The sequence below is a fragment of the Heterodontus francisci genome, chromosome 1, assembly GCF_036365525.1.
Source record: "Heterodontus francisci isolate sHetFra1 chromosome 1, sHetFra1.hap1, whole genome shotgun sequence".
Lineage (NCBI taxonomy): Eukaryota > Metazoa > Chordata > Chondrichthyes > Heterodontiformes > Heterodontidae > Heterodontus > Heterodontus francisci.
The window spans coordinates 285,821,876-285,842,857 of NC_090371.1; the positions used below are offsets into that span (position 1 = coordinate 285,821,876).

At 43.8% G+C, this 20,982-nt stretch overlaps 1 protein-coding gene across 5 annotated transcripts in view; it reads left to right on the plus strand.

Moving 5' to 3' along the window:
- bdh2 (3-hydroxybutyrate dehydrogenase, type 2) overlaps positions 1-20,982 on the plus strand; it is a 98,583-nt gene that overhangs the window by 14,296 nt on the left and 63,305 nt on the right. For 4 of the 5 annotated variants that reach the window (XM_068047321.1, XM_068047329.1, XM_068047292.1 and 1 more), the window contains exons 2-3: positions 773-852; positions 1,135-1,213. In XM_068047321.1, the coding sequence (XP_067903422.1) occupies positions 781-852; positions 1,135-1,213 (151 nt within the window). In that variant the 5' untranslated portion in view covers positions 773-780. The remainder of the gene's footprint in view (positions 1-772; positions 853-1,134; positions 1,214-20,982) is intronic. The other variant, XM_068047301.1, reaches the window with a different exon arrangement.

Here is a 20,982-nt window from a genome sequence, read left to right on the forward strand (position 1 = left end):
GCTTTTGGTCACCTGCCCTAAGATCTCTCTATGTGACTCAGTATTATATTTCGTTTTATAATGACTGTGGAGCACCTTGGGATAATTTATTATGTTAAAGGCATGAAATAATTATGCTGTTGTTCTAGAATATGATGTTTGTAAAAAGCACTGTTGCTTACATTATAAGAGAGACTACAGTCCAGAAGTACTTCATCGACTGTGGTTTGGATTGTCTTGAGGTTGTGAAAGGCGATGTATAAAGCAATTTCTTCTTTCTTAAATATGTACAGTGCTGGGTACCATATCGCAAAGGAGACAGCTGTATCCCGGCCTTGGAGGGAATTTTAAAATGGTCGATCAAGTTGGTAGAGCAGGTGCCCAACCTCATTTATGAGAAATGAGTAGGAGTACTCGGAATATTTACAATGGAAAAATGATGGCATAGAGGTATTTAAGATCCCAAAGGGGACAGATAAACTGGATCACTGGATCCCAGTAAGATGTTCAGTATTAATATGGAGTATAGGGAAAAGGGATATGGATTCAAACTTGAACAAAAAAACTGAAAACACAGTTATGATGTAACTTCTTCATACAGAGCATGGTAGAAATGTGAAATATTCAACCCCCGGAGGAGTGCACGTGCAGGAGGGTATACATTTTAAGATGACATGTTTTGGGCAATGGCCAGGCATTCACTTTTACAGAATGCACTGTTGTACAAAGAAATGCCCATTCTATTGGCAAGAAGAAAAGTTTTTCTCTGTATATAATTTCTTGTTTTCTTTAGCCAGTGAGATGGGTCGACTTGATGGAAAAGTGATCGTACTCTCAGCAGCAGCACAAGGCATTGGGCAGGCATGTGCAATTGTAAGTTTTCAGTTTGAATTTGCACAATGTTGGAAGTTGTCTTGTTCATTTTGGATTTTAATACCCATGCTGAGATCAATATAATGTATTCTTAATGACACATGATGTCCATTAAATAAGAACATGAATCAAATTGTAAAGCTGTTGCCTTTGAAAGTCACATTCATACATTTTTAAAAATTGCTTTTGAATTGAGAACAACATCAGATAGAATACAAAGTAACCTTTAATTCATGTAAAACTCACATAATGACATGCCAATTTTCTCTTTTTAATTTTGAGGCCTTTGGAAAGGAAGGTGCTAAGGTAATCGCTACAGATGTAAATGAAGAGAAACTAAAGGAATTGGAGCAGTATTCAGGTAATCAATCTGCTGCTGTTTAGTAATAGAGACATAGCGTCATTTATGTCATGGAAGGAGGCCATTTGGCCCATCGAGTCCATGCCGGTTCGTCGCAGAGCAATCCAGTCAGTCCCACTCGATCCCTGTAGTCCTATAAGTTTATTGCCCTCAAGTGCCCATCCAATTTCCACTTGAAGTCATTGATCGTCTCCACTTCCACCACCCTTTTGGGCAGTGAGTTCCAGGTCATTACCACTCGCTGTGTAAAAAAGTTCTTCCTCACATTCCCCCTGCATCTCTTGCCCAAAACCTTCAATCTGTGTCCCCTAGTCCTTGTACCATCAGTTAATAGGAATAGTTTTTTTCTTGTCTAACTTATCTTAAACCTGTCATAATATTGTACACCTCAATCTTCTTTGCTCCAGGAAGAACAACCCCAGCTTTTCCAACCTAACCTTGTAACCAAAATCTCCCAGCCCTGGAACCATTCTGGTAAATCTTGTCTGCACCCTCTCGAGGACCCTCGCATCCTTTCTAAAGCATGGTAACCGGAACTGGACACAATACTCTAGTTCAGGCCTAGCCAGAGCTTTATAAATGTTCAGCATAACTTCCTTGCTTTTGCACTCAATCCCTCTATTTATGAAGCCCAAGATCCCATATGCTTTACTAACCACTCTGCCAATACGTCCTGCCACCTTCAAAGATCGATGCGCATGCACCCCCAAGTCCCTCTGCTCCTGCACACTCTTTAGAACTGTGCCATTAAGTCTATCTTGCCTCACCCGATCTCTTCTGTCAAAATGCGTTACCTCACACATTTCTATATTAAATTTCACGTGCCACTTGTCTGCCAATTCTGCTAGCCCATCTATGTCCTGTTGCAGGCAGTTCATACCTTCCTCACTGTTTGCCTCACCTCCAAGTTTGGTGGCATCATCAAATTTTTAAATTCTACTTTATATTCCAAGATCCAAATCATTGATATATAGCAAAATAAAGCAGTGGTCCTAGCACTGACCCTTGGGGAATACCACTGTGTACCTACCATCCTCCAGTCTGAAAAACAACCATTTACTGTGTCTTTACATATAATTTACTGTTAAAATTTCCTTTGAAGTATAAACAATCATTTCTTTATTTTCTGGTACCTTGTCTTGGATTACTTGCCAAGATTTATTGTTCATGGAATGAGGGTGTTGCTGGCAAGACCAGCATTTATTGCCAATGCCTAATTGCCCTTACTGCTGCAGTCCTTGTGGTGAAGGTACACCTACACTGCTGTTAGGTAGGGAGTTCCAGGAATTTGACCCAACAATGATGAAGGGACGGCAATATATTTCCAAGTCAGGATGGTGTGTGACTCAAAGGGGAGCTTGCAGGTGGTGGTGTTCTCATGTGCCTGCTGCCTTGATCTTCTTGGTGGTGGCGGTCACGGGTTCGGAAGGTGCTGTCAGTGATGTTCTTTGAAGGTGCGTAGACAAAGAAAATCAGAATAGCTATAAAGGAGAAATTAATTACATTTATAAAACGCCTTTCACATTCCCAGGACATCCTAAAATACTGGATAGCCAATGAATCATTTATGAAGTGTAGTGACTGTTCTGTAGGAAAACATGGCAGCCAATTTGCCAAAGCAAGGTCTTACAAACTGCGGTGAAATAAAGAACAGTTACTCTGTTTTTGGTAGTGCAGCTATAGTGATAAATGTTAGCCAGAACACGATGAAAACTCCCTTGCTGTTTTTCAGACAGTGCCATGGAATCAGAGTTGCAGGACTGTATTCACTTTAAGTTCCCTGACTCATAAATAACAGTAAAATTTGAGCTTTCCTTTGGCACCTTGTTTAGCAATGTTAGAGTTAGGAGAATAATTAGCTTTACACAGGTACTGTAGTTTATAGATAATCTTTTCTCCCAAGTTAGGGTTGCCAACTCTAATTGGAGGTGTGATCACGTGACGCCTGATCACATGACACTTGAAAATCTTACTGCTTTTACCATATAAAAGTTGGGTGCCCCATAGTTGTGTATCTTTGCCTGTGGTGTTATACCAGCAGCTGCTCTGCAAGAAGTAGCCAGAAGGCCACCTATGAGCAGGTGAAGGAGGAAGATGGTGGGTGGGGGAGGAATTCACAGTGGTGTGGAGGGGGTTGGGGGGGTGGTGGTGAATCCCGGAGAAGGGAGAAACTCTGATTCCACCAGTAACTAATAGCAGCTCACTGAAATTACACCAATTACTACTGGTAATCAGGTTCCCTGCATGACCAATAGTAATATAATAATGCATTGTTAATGCATTGTCAAGAAGTCCTTGAAGCGGCCAACACCCCCAGCTTATACACACTACTGAGTCAGCGGCGCTTGAGATGGCTTGGCCATGTGAGCCGCATGGAAGATGGCAGGATCCCCAAAGACACATTGTACAGCGAGCTCGCCACTGGTATCAGACCCACCGGCCGTCCATGTCTCCGTTATAAAGACGTCTGCAAACGCGACATGAAATCGTGTGACATTGATCACAAGTCGTGGGAGTCAGTTGCCAGCATTCGCCAGAGCTGGCGGGCAGCCATAAAGACAGGGCTAAATTGTGGCGAGTCGAAGAGACTTAGTAGTTGGCAGGAAAAAAGACAGAGGCGCAAGGGGAGAGCCAACTGTGCAACAGCCCCAACAAACAAATTTCTCTGCAGCACCTGTGGAAGAGCCTGTCACTCCAGAATTGGCCTTTATAGCCACTCCAGGCGCTGCTTCACAAACCACTGACCACCTCCAGGCGCGTATCCATTGTCTCTCGAGATAAGGAGGCCCAAAAGAAAGAAAGAATTGTTAATAATAGGTATCACACCAATATCCTACCTGTAACTCCAGGGAAAATGTTGTCACTGAGACTGCCCTCAATGCAGCCCAGCCTCTACCAGTCATGGATGAGCTGGATGTACAGCCAACAAAATCGGAACTCAGTGATGCCATTGATTCTCTAGCCAGCGGAAAAGCCCCTGGGAAGGACGGTATTACCCCTGAAATAATCAAGAGTGCCAAGCCTGCTATATTTTCAGTACTCTACGAACTGCTTTGCCTGTGCTGGGATGAAGGAGGAGCAGTACCTCAGGACATGCGTGATGCCAATATCATCACCCTCTATAAAAACAAAGGTGACCGCGGTGACTGCAACAACTACCGTGGAATCTCCCTGCTCAGCATAGTGGGGAAAGTCTTCGCTCATGTTGCTTTAAACAGACTCCAGAAGCTGGCTGAGCGTGTCTACCCTGAGGCACAGTGTGGCTTTCGAGCAGAGAGATCCACCATTGACATGTTGTTCTCCCTTCGCCAGCTACAGGAGAAATGCCGAGAACAACAGATGCCCCTCTACATTGCTTTCATTGATCTCACCAAAGTCTTTGACCTCGTCAGCAGACGTGGTCTCTTCAGACAACCAGAAAAGATCGGATGTCCACCAAAGCTACTAAGTATCATCACCTCATTCCATGACAATATGAAAGGCACAATTCAGCATAGCGGTGCCTCATCAGACCCCTTTCCTATCCTGAATGGCGTGAAACAGGGCTGTGTTCTCGCACCTACACAGTTTGGGATCTTCTTCTCACTGCTGACCTCACATGCGTTCAAGTCTTCAGAAGAAGGAATTTTCCTCCACACAAGATCTGGTGGCAGGTTGTTCAACCTTGCCCGTCTAAGAGCGAAGACCAAAGCACTGAAAGTCCTCATCAGGGAACTCCTCTTTGCTGACGATGCTGCATTAACATCTCACACTGAAGAGTGCCTGCAGAGTCTCATCGACAGGATTGCGGCTGCCTGCAACAAATTTGGCCTAACCATCAGCCTCAAGAAAACGAACATCATGGGACAGGACGTCAGAAATGCTCCATCCATCAATATTGGGGACCACGCTCTGGAAGTGGTTCAAGAGTTCACCTACTTAGGCACAACTATCACCAGTAACCTGTCTCTCGATGCAGAAATCAACAAGTGCATGGGAAAGGCGTCCGCTGCTATGTCCAGACTGGCCAAGAGAGTGTGGGAAAATGGCACACTGACACGGAACATAAAAGTCCAAGTGTATCAAGCCTGTGTCTTCAGTACCTTGCTCTACGGCAGCGAGGCCTGGACAATGTATGTCAGCCAAGAGCGACGTCTCAATTCATTCCATCTTCGCTGCCTCCGGAGAATCCTTGGCATCAGGTGGCAGGACCGTATCTCCAACACAGAAGTCCTCGAGGCGGCCAGCATCCCCAGCTTATACACACTACTGAGTCAGCGGCGCTTGAGATGGCTTGGCCATGTGAGCCGCATGGAAGATGGTAGGATCCCCAAGGACACATTGTACAGCGAGCTCATCACTGGTATCAGACCCACCGGCCGTCCATGTCTCCGCTTTAAAGACGTCTGCAAACGCGACATGAAGTCCTGTGACATTGATCACAAGTCGTGGGAGTCAGTTGCCAGCGATCGCCAGAGCTGGCGGGCAGCCATAAAGACGGGGCTAAAGAGTGGCAAATCGAAGAGACTTAGTAGTTGGCAGGAAAAAAGACAGAGGCGCAAGGAGAGAGCCAACTGTGTAACAGCCCCGACAAACAACTTTATCTGTAGCACGTGTGGAAGAGTCTGTCACTCTAGAATTGGCCTTTATAGCCACTCCAGGCGCTGCTTCACAAACCACTGACCACCTCCAGGCGCTTACCCATTGTGTCCCGAGACAAGGAGGCCAGAGAAGAAGAACTAGTAGCAATCCTATAGCCTACTGATATTCACACTATAATTACAGTTCATACACTGCACAAGGTGATCAGGCTTCCCAGTCGATGCCACTTTTAACAGGCTCGATCTCTCCCCTGATCTCCTTGGACTCTGATTTGTACTCGGGTTCTGTGTGAAGTTAATGACTGGGAACTGGGAGCCGCAGTCAGATCCAATCTCTGCTTGGACTTCATGTGTTAAAACTGGGTGACACAGAGTAATCTGAACGCAACTGAGAAATTACAGAAAGGGCAGTAGCTTTCGTGTTTGGGGCACTTCTCACAGGGCACATTGTCCAAATTCAGCTCAGCACCAACAGTTCTAAGCCACTCCCCAAGCTTTGACTCAATAAAGGAGAGTTTTCATGGAATGATAGAAATTTCAGCACAGGAGGAGGCCATTGGGCTCTCACTGCTGGTGCTGTCTCTCCTGTGACCCCATTCCCCCCCCACATCCTGTTATATTTTTCCTTTTTCAGATATTTAACTTATTCCCCTCTAGTCTCTGCCTCAATGACCACTTATAGTGAAGCATCTCACAATCTAATAACCCTCAGTGCAAAAGGCTTTCTTTTCCTCCCCCTTGTTTCTTCCAGTGAAAATCCTCAGTCTCCATCCCCTTCTTCTCCATTTGCCTAATACTGGAAGCAATCTTTCACTGTTTAGTCATAGACTCATTTACGGCACAGAAGGAAGCCACTCGACCCATCAAGTCCATGATGACTCTGCACGGAGCTATTCGGTCAGTCCCACTCCCCCTCCCTCGATCCTTGCAGTCCTTTAAGTGGCCATCCAACTTCCTCCTGAAATCACTGATCATCTCCGCTTCCACCACCCTTGTGGGCAGCGAGTTCCAGGTCATTACCACCTGCTGTGTAAAAAAAAGTTCTTCCTCACATTCACATCTTTTGCCCAAACTTTCAATCTGTGTTCCTATTCCTTGTACCAGTAGTTAATGGGGAACAGTTTTTCCTTGTCTAAATTATCTAAGCCTGTCATAATCTTGTACATTTCTATTAAATCTCCCCTTAATCTTCTTTGCTCTAAGGAGAACAACCCCAGTTTTTCCAACTTAACCTTGTAGTTAAAATCCCCCATCCCTGGAATCATTCTGGTAAATCTCCTCTGCATCCTGTCAAGCACCCTCACATCCTTCCTAAAGTGTGGTGACCAGAACTGGATGCAATACTCCAGTTGGGGCCTAACCAGACCTTTATAAAGGTTCAGCATAACTTCCCTGCTTTTGTACTCAATGCCTCTATTTATGAAGCCCAAGATCCCATATGCTTTACCAACCACTCTCTCAATATGTCCTGCCACCTTCAAAGTCTGTTGCACATACACCCCCCAGGTCCCTCTGTTCCTGCACGCTCTTTAGAACTGTGCCATTAGGTATTAAGTTTACACACTAAACTCTCCAGGTTTCGCTCTCCCTTTTACTGGCTGCTGCTGTCTTGGCACTGCTTCCATGCACAGCATTGTTGCTGCTGCTCCCAGCCCTGCAGGAAATGCTGGGCCTCACCCCTTTCCCCAATCTCATGCCTTCCGCCAACCCCATTCCCTATCCCTCCTCGCACCGTCGAGCATTAATCATCCTGACCCCAGTGCCCAGTCTCCTTTACTCCCATCCACCAGAGCTCTAACTTCCTGACTCCCATTCCCTATTCTTCTTCTCTCCCCACAAGTCTCCATGTCTGACCCCCATTCTCCATGTCTGACCCCCATTCTCCATCTCTGACCCCCATTCTCCATCTCTGACCCCCAATCTCCATCTCTGTCCCCCATTCTCCAGTCTCTAGTCCCCAATCACCCAAGATCTGCACCTCTTTCCACTTTGTGTGTGTGTGTATCTCTCTCTCTCTATTTTCCTTTTCTCCTACCTCTCCCAGGATTCCAACTGCTTCTTTACCAGCTGACTCCTGTCTAGTCGGCTGGCCAGATTCCAGTCGACCATTCCACATAAACTTGAGCTCATCCAAAACCCTGTTATCCGTATCTTGACTTGCACAAAGTTCTGTTCACCTATCACCCCTGTGCTTGCTGACCTAAATTGACTCCCAGTCTGGCAATGCCTCAATTTTAACATTTTTATCCTTTTTCACCATGTGCCCTAATATTTCCTTATGTGGCTCGGAGTCAAATTTTGTTTGATAACACTGTTTGGAAAGCATTACTACGTTACAGACAGGTTGTTGTCACCCCTAAGCAGGGACAGGCTCCCTGAGATGGTGGGAGGAGAAAGTTGATATCACTGAGTGGGGAGGAGTTACTGCAGTGACTAGACTGGGAGGATTGCCACCCTATCCCAGTTACTTGCTAAAATTGTACATTAGAAGGGGGAAGAATCCTCATTTTCTGGAAGAAGAAGTGGCAGCAATTTATGACTAACATCTTGATTTAATTTATATTCCCAGGAAAGGGCACCATATTGTTTGTACAATCAGGACATGATGAAAAAGGTTAGTTAGTTAGAGATACAGCACTGAAACAGGCCCTTCGGCCCACCGAGTCTGTGCCGACCATCAACCACCCATTTTATACTAATCCTACACTAATTCCATATTCCTACCACATCCCCACCTGTCCCTACATTTCCCTACCACCTACCTATACTAGGGGCAATTGCTAATGGCCAATTTACCTATCAACCTGCAAGTCTTTTGGCATGTGGGAGGAAACCGGAGCACCCGGAGAAAACCCACGCAGACACAGGGAGAACTTGCAAACTCCACACAGGCAGTACCCAGAATTGAACCCGGGTGTATGAGAGTTTTGCCCTGTTTATCCGCCCACATTTCAAATTTGTATTTGTGTAAGACAGGTGGTGGTGGAGGCAAGTGGTACACCAGAAATATATCATTGGTGGATTTTAACTGCCATGTCCCATTGCAATAGGATGTTTGTGCTGTTAAACAGGAAAGGCAGTGAAAATAATGTACAGTCTGTTTGTACTAAGAACCTGAATTACAGGCTAAAGTAAAGACTGAACACGCAAAGCCGATGCATTAGCATCAGGAAGCCAGGTGAGCACTCCAGGTGAGCACTCCAGGTGAGCATTCCAGGTGAGCACTCCAGGTGAGCACTCCAGGTGAGCACTCCAGGTGAGCACTCCAGGTCAGCACTCCAGGTCAGCACTCCAGGTGAGCACTCCAGGTGAGCATTCCAGGTGAGCACTCCAGGTGAGCATTCCAGGTGAGCACTCCAGGTGAGCATTCCAGGTGAGCATTCCAGGTGAGCACTCCAGGTGAGCATTCCAGGTGAGCATTCCAGGTGAGCACTCCAGGTGAGCATTCCAGGTGAGCACTCCAGGTGAGCACTCCAGGTGAGCACTCCAGGTGAGCACTCCAGGTGAGCATTCCAGGCGAGCACTCCAGGTGAGCATTCCAGGTGAGCATTCCAGGTGAGCACTCCAGGTGAGCACTCCAGGTGAGCACTCCAGGTGAGCATTCCAGGTGAGCATTCCAGGTGAGCACTCCAGGTGAGCACTCCAGGTGAGCATTCCAGGTGTTGCCCTTTATTGAAACATCAGAAGCTAGTGCTGCAGTCACCATGCAGGAATTTTATTAGAGTTCAGAAGATTATGTGTATTTAGTATCCTGTAATCAGATAGATTATTTGTCTTTAAATTAATCAGCAGGGTGGGTGAAATGCCACTGTGTGTAGTCATTTGTTCTGTTTCAACAGTCTGTGAGTGCTGGATTCTATAGAACTGGAAAGGTGGGGAGGAAAGTGGAGTAAGTTAGAAATGGAGTTAGGTTTATTTGAATTTCCTCTGATTTCTTCTGAAGGGCATTTTAATAAGCACTTTGAAATAGGGTTGGCATCCCATTTTACGGAGCTTCAAAGCCTTTCTTGCTCTCTTTGAGTAGCGCTGATAGTGTTTAGTTTGAGCTCTACATTGTCAGAGTCTCTACTTGTGAAGAGCCTTGGGATGCAGAAGTACAACTTGTTGATGATGTGGGTATATTTAATCATTGACATCTTTTTCATTTTAGGGGAACATTTTGATACAGCAAATGATCAAGTGCGACTAGATTAGTCCAAGCTTTGTGGTTAATAACAGTACTAACACTAGGGAGTGCTGTAGTTTCACAATCACTCAACAGCATTGGTGAGGGACATGCAGTGCAATTGGAAATCCAAACCGGAATGGCAGGCTACTATGGAAAGTTCAGAGGGGAAGTGAAAAAGGAAAAAGAGAGGCAAAGAGAGAGGATGGAAAGAGTCCGGCGACTAACATAAAGGGGAACCCAAAAGTCTTCTATAGGCAAATAAATAGTAGAAAGGTAGTAAGAGGGATGGGGCCAATTACAGACCAAAAACAGGATCAGTGCATGGAGGCAGAGGGCATGGCTGAGGTACTAAATGAGTACTTTGTATCTGTCTTTACCAAGGAAGAAGATGCTGCCAAAAGTCATGGTGAAGGAGGAGATAGTTGAGACACTGAATGGGCTAAAAATTGATAAAAGAGGAGGTATTAGAAAAGCTAGCTGCTCTTAAAGTTGACAAGTCACCGGGACCAGATGAGATGCATCCGAGGATGCTGAGAGAAGTAAGGGCAGAAATGGCAGAGGCACTGGCCATAATCTTTCAATCCTCCTTAAATACAGGGGTGGTACCAGAGGACTGGAGAATTGCAAATGTTACACCCTTGTTCAAAAAACGATAAGGATAAGCTCAGCAACTACAGGCCAAACAGTTTAACCTCAGTGGTGGGAAAGCTTTTAGAAACAATAATCCAGGACAAAATTAACAGACACTTGGTCAAGGGTGGATTAATTAAGGAAAACCAGCATGGATTTGTTAAAAGCAAATCACGTTGAACTAACTTGCTTGAGTATTTTGATGAGGTAACAGAGAGGGTTGATGAAGGTAATGCGTTTGATGTGGTGTACGTGATATTTACGAGGCACCGACAGCTTCAGTCACTTTTACTGAGACCAGTTTTTTAATTCCAGATTCTTAAAAAACAGAATCCAAATTCTCAAACTGCCATTTTGGAAGTATTGTGAACTGTGAGGAGGATAGCGATAAACTTCAAGAGGACATAGAGAGGCTGGTGGAATGAGTGGACAAGTGGCAAATGAACTTTTATGCAGAGACGTGTGAAGTGATTCATTTTGGTAGGAAGAACGAGGAGAGGCAATATACAATAAAGGATTGTTACGACCTCAATAGAGATCTTTAACTTTAAAACAAGAGATATGAACTCCCCAGACTGATATGATTTCACGTTTTAAGACATTTACTAAAAATGAACATTAACCAAACAGCACTTAGAAGTAGCTGATAGACTAAATTACAGAGAAAGGTATTTCCCATTAACTTATTAACATAAAAACTAACTGAAAAGCTTCTATAAATATGTGAAGAGAAAAAGATTAGTGAAGACAAATGTGTGTCCCTTAAAGTCATAAATGGGGGAACTTATAATGGGGAACAAAGAAATGGCAGATGAATTAAATACGTACTTTGGTTCTGTCTTCACAAAGGAGGACACAAATAACCTCCCAGAAATGTTAGGGAACCAAGGGTCTAATGAGGGGGAGGAACTGAAGGAAATCAGTTTTAGCAAAAATATAGTGCTAGGGAAATTAATGGGGATAAAGGCTGACAAATCCCCAGGGCCTGATAATCTACATTCCAGAGTACTAAAGGAAGTGGCCCTGGAAATAGTGGATGCATTGGTGATCATCTTCCAAAATTCTACAGACTCTGGAGCAGTTCCTACAGATTGGAGGGTGGCAAATGTAACCCCACTATTTAAAAAAGGAGGGAGAGAAAAAACAGGGAACTGCAGACCAGTTAGCCTTACATCAGTTGTGGGGAAAATGCGAGAGTCTATTATAAAGGATGTGTCAGCAGAACACCTGGAAAGCATAAACGGGATTGGGCAAAGTCAGCATGCGTACCAAATCTACTGGAGTTTTTTGAGAATGTAACTTGTAGAATAGATAAGGGAGAACCAGTGAATGTGGTGTATTTGGATTTTCAGAAGTCTTTTGATAAGGTCCCACATAAGAGGTTAGTGTGCAAAATTAAAGCACATGGGATTGTGGACTGTTTACTGGCATGGATTGAGAATTGGTTGACAGACAGGAAACAGAGTAGGAATAAACGGGTCTTTTCCTGGGTGGCAGGCAGTGACTAGTGGGGTACTGCAGGGATCAGTGATTGGGCCCCAGCTATTCACAATATAAATGACTTGGGTGAGGGAACTAAATGTAACATTTTCAAGTTTGCAGATGATACAAAGCTGGGGGGGAATGTGAGCTGTAAGGAGGATGCAAAGAGGCTCCAATGTGATTTGGACAAGTTGGGTGAGTGGGCAAATGCATGGCAGATGCAGTATAACATGGATAAATGTGAGGTTATCCACTTTGGTTGGAAAGACAGAAAGGCAGATTATTATCTAAATGGTGATAGATTGGGAAAGGGTGTGGTGCAAGGAGACCTGGGTGTCCTTGTACACCAGTTGCTGAAAGCAAGCATTCAGGTGCAGCTAGCAGTTGGGAAGGCCAAAGGTATGTTGGCCTTCGTTGCAAGAGGAGTTGAGTACAGGAGCAAGGATGTCTTACTGCAGTTATACAGGGCCTTGGTGAGACCACATCTGGAGTATTGTGTGCAGTTTTGGTCTCCTTATCTGAGGAAGGATGTTCTTGCCATGGAGGGAGTGCAAAGAAGATTTACTAGGCTGATTCCTGGGATGGCAGGGTTGACGTATGAGGAGAGATTGGGTTGACTGGGCCTATATTCACTAGAGTTTAGAAGAATGAGAGGGGATCTCATAGAAACCTATAAAATTCTAACAGGACTAGACAGGCTAGATGCAGGCAGGATGTTCCCAATGACTGGGGAGTCCAGAACCAGGGGTCACATTCTCAGGATATGGGGTATGCCATTTAGAACCGAGATGAGGAGAAATTTCTTCACTCAAAGGGTGGTGAACCTGTGGAATTCTCTACCGCAGAAGGCAGTGGAGGCCAAGTCATTAAATATATTCAAGAAGCAGATAGATATATTTCTTAATGCCAAAGGGATCAAGGGATTAGGAGGAGAAAGTGGGAACCGGGTACTGAATTAGACAATCAGCCATGATCTTTTTGAATGGCAGAGCAGGCCTGAAGGGCCGAATGACATACTCCTTCTCCTACTTTCTATGTTTCTATTAACACACTCGAAAACCCCACACCACAATTATACGTTACAGTGTTCTCATCGAGAAGGTATCCTTGCAGTTAAAAGTCCCAAACTCCTCCCAGTTGCAATGGGTTGGATATCCCAGTGTCCTTCTCAAAGCCAGTGTCCTCTTTTCTCACTTCTTCCAAGCACATTCAACTGGATTTCTGTTAATAAGACAATCTCTGGTGACTCTGTTGGTCTTTTCTCCTCTGCAAACCTCGAGCCTTCGAATCAGGTTCAAATCTTAGCAACTTTTTGTTGTCTCCTTTTGTATTGATGATCTGAGAGCAGCTGTTTTTCTCTCTCTCTCTCTCTCTCTCTCTCTAGGCTGTGCAGCACTGCTGGCCTTCCTTCCTTTCAGCCTCCAGACCTAGGAAAGCCTTTTGAATTTATCCAAATCAAAAGTTAATAGTTGTTTGCCTTTTACAATTCTCAGAGTCCATGGGGGGAATTTCATGCTGCCTCTGCATCGGATTTGGAGACGGGGAGAGCATAAAATTGAGTGGGATATTGGCCAGGGGTGGGGTTTCCGCCACTATTCTGCTTGCACCAAAATTTAGTCCGGGGCGGGAAGGCTGATGAATGTCCTTCTTGCCCTCCTGCCAATTGAGGCCCTTAACTGGGCAATTAACCCCAATTAAGGACCTTTACCCTCCACAGTCACAATTACCCATGCAGTGGGCGGCCCTGTCGCAGCACGGGAAGCACGGCACAAAAAACCATGCGGGCTCTTTCCCAGTTCCAGGGGGAGGGTCCCTGGATAAAAGGCACTTAGTGCCTGAGCAAGTGACCCAGCATCAGGAAGGGGTGGGACTCGCTGAGTGCCAACCCCTGCTCTTGCTGCCAAGCCCCCTCCCCACCGTGAGACTCCTCCCGCCCTGACGTACCTGTGGCTTGGGTCCAGTGACACTCTTAGGCCTCCATTGGTGCTTCTCCAGCAGTAGCCACCGCAGTAACGCTGCAGCTGCCAGCCTCTGATTGGCAGGATAAGTCTGACCATAGCAAAACCACCTGGGCCTTCCTTTGCTTCCAGATGTAAAAACTTCAACTTGAATTTGCATTTGAGAGCCTCTGGCTTTCTGTTTACAATCTGAGTCTGGGAGAGTGAAACCCATTGTCCTTTACATGTTACAAGCTTACACCCTGCTTTCAAAAGGGTCTTTGATCTGTATTCCTTGTTCTCATAATAAAAAGACCCCGGCTTGTTTCTGGGCAGTTTTTTCAGATCGTTTTGAAAGATCACAGCTTTTAAAACAGAACCAAACCATACTACAAAGCCCAGTGTTCATAACAGGATACAATTTTAAAGTGGGCACAGCAGCAGAAGTAATCTGTGAGTACATATACACAAATCATTGAAGGTGGCAGGGCAGGTTAAGAAGTTGTAAAAAAAAGACATATGGGATCCTGGCTTTATAAATCGAGGCATAGAATACAAAAGCAAGGAAGTAATGATGAACCTTTATAAAACACTGCTCCAGCCTCAACTGTAGTATTGTGTCCAATTCTGGGCACTGCACTTTAGGAAGGATGTGAAGGCTTTAGAGAAGGTGCTGAAAAGATTTACATGAGTAGTCCCAGGGATGAGGGACTTCAGTTATGAGGATAGCTTGGAGAAGCTGGGACTGTTCTCCTGAAAGAGAAGGTTGAGAGGAGATTTGATAGAGATATTCAGAATCATAAGGGGTCTGGACAGAGTAGATAGAGAGAAACTGTTCCTATTGAGAACCAGAGGACACCATGAGAAAACTTTTTTCTGCAGCGAGTGGTTAGGATCTGGAATGCCCTGCCTGAGAATGTGCTGGACGCAGATTCAATCATGGCTTTCAAAAGGGAATTGGATAAGCACCTGAAGAGAGTGAACTTGCAGGGCTACAGGGAAGAGGTAGGAGAGTGGGACTAGTTGAACTGTAGGCATGGACTCAACTGGGTGAATGGCCTCTTTCTGTGCTGTAACCATTCTATGATTCTATGAGGGTGGCAAGGAGGAACTGCTCAGTACAGCAGGATACACCACCATCATTTCACCTTTGGTTCTTGAATTTAAATTCAGCCTAAATTAATTGAAAACACCCTCACTCTCTGTGCATCTCTCTTTCTCTCTCTCCCTCTCTCTTTCTCTTTCTGTCGCATACATACTTTCCCTTTCAGTTTTGTCCCATTTACTCTTTCTCTCCCTTTCTTTATCCTGTGCAGGTGCTGTATGAGATGAGCTTGAGTAGTCTCAACTCAACTCCTCCTAGTCCGGGCTGGGTCTATATCTTCATCCCCTGCTTAAGATCAAGTGCTTGAGAAAACTGTGCTTCCTTGGGGAGGCCAAAGACAAATTGTTGCTGCCCCAGACCCAGAAGCCTTGCCTTGACATTGAGTGTGGAGGCACAGGTAAGTGTCCCCTCATCTGGGGGTTATTTCAGGCTGCATCAGGGGACATAGAGACTCCACTTTCCATCAGCACAACAACCTCACTTTGGAGGTTGTCCATAGCTTAACATATCTTGGATCAACAATCACCAGCAACCTTTCCCTTGATGCCGAAATCAGCACCAGGATTCCAAGGCTGCAGCTCTCATGTCAAAGTTGAGTAGGCGAGTGTGAACCAACAGCAAACTAACGAAAAATACAAAGTTTCACGTGTACCAGGCTTGTGCTGTCAGCACCTTCCTTTACAGTAGTGACGTATGGACAACTTATGGAAGCCAAGAAAATCAACTGAATAGCTTCCAACTCCACTGCCTAGATGGATATTGGGCATCTCCTGGCAGGACAGAGTACCTAATACGGAAGTACACCAGCGTGCAGGGATCCCCAGCATGTTTGCCCATTTGAGTCAGTGGTGACACTGTTGGCTGGATCAAGTGAGCAGAATGGATGATGGCCACATCCCCAAAGACATACTCTATGGCAAGCTTGCTATTGGCACGAGACCAACAGCTCGCCCACATCTATGATATAAGGATGTCTGCAAGCGAGACCTCAAGTTAACTGGGGTTAGAGTCGATGCATGGGGGAAGTCCTTGCTGCTGACTGGAGTTCCTGGAGAATGGTAGTCAGGAAGGGTGTGGAAAAAACAGGGGAAAAAAGAAATGACCAGAAGGTGGAAAAGAGAGCCCGGCAGAAGGAAAAAATATCAGTTGATCGCGGGTCAATGATATCCATCTGTGTCAGCTGTGGAAGGGATTGCCACTCACAAGTCAGCCTCTACAGCCGCAACAGGCAACTTTCAATCCAGAAGTGACGTACACCTCGGGCACAGTCCATCGTTTACCGAGATGGATGGTGCCATCACTTCACTTCATCGGGACAGTTGACATATCAGTCAATATGCTGTCCTGATGAACATTGGTCATCAGCAAGAGAGGGTGTCCAATTTTTACCAAATAGCAGGATTTCTGCATGGGCTACCAATCACCGACTGCACTCATTTTGCCTCAGGACCCCACTTCCAGCATCAAACCCCTGAATAGATAAGGGTTTGATCAACATGCAGCTGGTTCATGATCCCCGACACATCACCTTGCAGGTAAATTCTCGATAAGTAGATATCTGGCATGATCTTTCATTCTGAGCCAGTCCATCATTTGACCATTCTTTCCTGCTGTAAGGCGGGTGGCTGGATGGAAGACAGAGGCTAGTCTGCCGCAGTGATTTTATTGTGGTTCCCTAAAATTCATTGAAATTGATATAACCAGGGTCATGGTGTTCTTCTGCTTAACCTGAGTTAATCAGAACTTGTCTCAACTTCTGGAGTTGCTTAATTGTAGATTAATATGTCAGTTTGTCTCAGTGTTTGTTTGTACTTCAATATGACTTTGTGCCAGAGGGCACCAGGTGTATTATATTTAAATTCCGTCATTAGTTTATTGGTTCAACAATTCATAACATGCTATTAGTCATGTGTGACCATCAACTCTTTGCCCTTCTCAACTCAACCTGGCTTCCTACGCAAACGCTGACTAGGTCCCTCTGTTCTTTGTCCAAGCTGTCAGTCAACCCATCTTGATGTTCCTGGCTGCTGTTGTTCTATGGCATCAATTTCACTTAATTTTGTGAACTTTTATAACCCACTTATTTACTACCAATTTTATTCTGTGTCTTATTTTTAACTATTCTCAAAGTCTTTATTTTGATGTTTATAGCAATCCTCCAGATCCTTAGCTAACAACTTTTCAACTGTTTATTCATTTCAGTTGTATTGAAGCCACGATTCATATCCTTGTTTTGCAAGCACCTACATTTTTCAAATGATACAATATTTAACTCTCTCCCTGTAGTTCAATTTCTACAGTAACTTCATTTTAGTTAACAAGTCACATTGATTCATAATAAAGCTGCATATCTAGTAACATGCAGCCATGGTGCTGCCAGAATCATCATAGAACAGACTGTTGTGAGTCCAAGGGTATACCTCATTTAACTTTACCGGTGTTGCTCAATACTTTAGTCACTACCACATGTGGCTAAATGGGAATCCAGTTTGGCTAATGGCATTTCTGATTAGTAAATAAACAACTTCATAGGGAACACCAGAACAGAAGGAGGCCATTCAGTGAGATAATGGCTGAATTGAATCCAAACTCTATAACTCACCTTGTCTCCACATCTCTTTATGTCCTTGGTTAGTAAAAGTTATCGATCTCAGATTTAAAATTATTAATTGATCTGGCATCTACTGCTTTTTTGTGTTGGAAAGTTTCATACTTCCATCACCCTTTGTGAATGGTCTGGCTCTGATTTTAAGGTTATGGCCCCTTGTCCTCGACTCTCCCACCAACGGAAAATGTTCCTCTCTATCTAAGAATCTCAATCAAATCTCCCCTTAACTTTCTATATTCCAGGGAATGTAAGTCTAGTTTCATAATCCAACTCTTGGAGCCCAAATAACATTCTGGTGAATCTGCACTGGAATCCTTCAAATGACAGTTTATTCTTTCTAAGGTGCGGTACCCAATATTCCAGATGTGATCTAAATCATGGCTTTGTATAGCTGTAGTAAACTGTCCTTCCCTTTATATTCTAGTTCTTTAGTTATAAAGGCTAATTGATTAGTTCATGCTTTGTAGTTAATAACAGTACTAACACTAGAGGGTACTGTTGTTTCACAGTTACTTGGCAGTGCTATTGGAAATCCAAGCCAGAACACAGCAATTGAGTGGCAAGGAGGAACTGTTCAGTACTGTAGGATACACCACGTCATTTCATCTTTGGTACTTGAGTTTAAATTCCACCTAAATTGATCGAAATATCACTCTTTCTCTCGCAATCACTTTCTTTCTCTTCCTCTCTTTCTTTCTTTCTCTGTTTCAAGGTGGGATAGTAAGCTGTGAAGAGGATGCAAAGAGGCCGCAGAGGGATATAGACAGAATAAGGGAGTGATGGGCAAGACCATGGCAGGAAGGATATGATGAGATGAGGAGAGAAGTTAGAAAGACAATTAAGAAGGTAAAGAGGAACTGTGAAATTAAATTATCAAGGAACATTAAAACAAAATAGTAAAACATTCTCCAAGCACATAAGTAAAAAAGGAAATTCAGGATGGGAATAGGGTCACTAAGGGGTGGTCAGGATAAAATTACAGGCAGCGACAGCAAAATCGCAGGAATATTGAATCGTTGTTTTGCTTCAGTATTTACCAAGGAGACTGATAAAGTGAACATGACATCGGAAGGCGAGATTAGAAATGATATAGCCACATTTGAAATAAAAAGAGGAGGAATATTAAATAAACTAATCAAACTTAAAGAGGATAACGCCGAACAGATTACATCTGCATATTGTAAAATAATCTAGGAAAGAGATAGCGGAGGCACTATTACACATATTTAATAATTCATTAGGAAAAGGTGTAGTGCTAAAGGACTGGTGAATAGCTAACTTAATGCCTATACTTAAGAAGGGAGATAGAACATGTCCAGGAAACTGTAGACCAGTCAGCTTAACATCAGTAGTAGGAAAAATAATGGAATCCCTACTAAAAGAGAACATAGAAAAATATCTGGAAACCAAAAATATAGTAATTAATATTCAACATTGATTTCAAAGGAGAAAATCTTGCTTGATTAACTTCATTGCATTTTTTGAAGAGATAACAGACGGGGTAGATAAGTAATATGGTAGGTGTAATATGTCTAGATTTCCAAAAGGCCTTCGACCACATAATAAACTAATGAATAAGGTCAGAACATGTGGAGTCAGGGGACAAGTGCAGAATGGGTGGCTAACTGGCTGAAAGACAGAAAGCAGAGAACAAGGTTAAAGGGTAGCTATTCAGACTGACAGTATGTGAGAAATGAGGCTCCACAAGGAAATACTTGTTCACAATTTATATTAACAATTTAGACTTTGGAATCAAAAGCACAATTTCTAAATTTGCAGAGAACACCAAAATGAAAGAGGTAATCATTACTGAGAGGACTGCAATAAATTACAAGAAGACATTTATAAACTTGCAGAATGGGCATATAATTGGTAAATGAATTTCAGCATAGTTAAGTGTGAGAACATAACATAAGTAATAGGAGCAGGAATAGACCATTCGGCCCCTCGAGCCTGCTCCACCATTCAATACGATCATGGCTGATCTTTGACTTCAACTCCACTTTCTTGCCCTTTCCCCATATCCCTTGATTCCCTGAGAGACCAAAAGTCTCTCTATCTCAGCTTTAAATATATTCAACAATGGAGTATCCACAACCCTCTGGGGTAGAGAATTCCAAAGAGTCACAGCCCTTTGAATGAAGAAATTTCTCCTCATCTCAGACCTAAATGATCGTCCCCTTATCCTGAGACTGTGGCCCCATATTCTAGATTTCCCAGTCAGCGGAAACAACCTCTCAGTGTCTATCCTGTCAAGCCCCTTCAAAATCTTGTACGTTTCAATAAGAACACCTCTCAATCTTCTAAACTCCAGAGAATATAGGCCAAATTTACTCAGCCTCTCATCATAGGACAACCCTTTCATCCAATCTAGTGAACCCTCACTCTACTGTCTCCAGGGCTTAGATATGGAGACCAAAACTGCGCACAATCCTCCAGGTGTGGTCTCACCTAAGACCTGTACAATTGTAGCAAGACTTCTTTATTCCTATACTCCAATCCCCTTGCAATAAAGGGCAACATACCATTTGCCTTCCTAATTGCTTACTGTTCCTGTGTACTAAATTTCTGTGTCCTTGTATGAGTACTCCCAAGTCTCTCTGAGCATCAACATTTACAAGTTTCACGCCTTTTAAAAAATATTCTGCTTTTCTATTCTTACTACCAGAATGAATAATCTCACACTTCGCCACATTATACTTCATCTGCCATCTTGTTGTCCACTCACTTAACCTGTTTATCTCTTTGCAGTCTCTTTGTGTCCTGCTCACAGCTTACATTCCCATCTAGCTTCATATCAGCAGCAGACATAGATACATTACTCTCTGTCTCTTCGTCTAAGTCATTAATATAAATTGTAAATAGCTGAGGCTCTAGCACAGATCTTTGTGGTACTCCATTAATCATAGCTTACCAACTTGAAAGTGCTCTGTTTAACCCTACTCTTCGCTTCTTGTCTGTTAACCAATCCTCTATCTATGCTAATATATTACCCCAACTCCATGAACTTTTATCTTGCATATTAACCTTTTGTTGGCACCTAATTGAATGCCTTTGGGAAATCCAGGTATACTACATCTACTGGTTCCCCTTTATCTACCCTACTAGTTACACCCTCAAAAAACTAATAAGTTTGTAAAACATGCTTTCCTTTTTGTAAAACCATGTTGATTTTATCTAATCATACTATGACTTTCTAAATGCATTGTTAAGACCTCCTTAATAATCCAGCATTTCCCGATGACTGATGTCAGTCTAA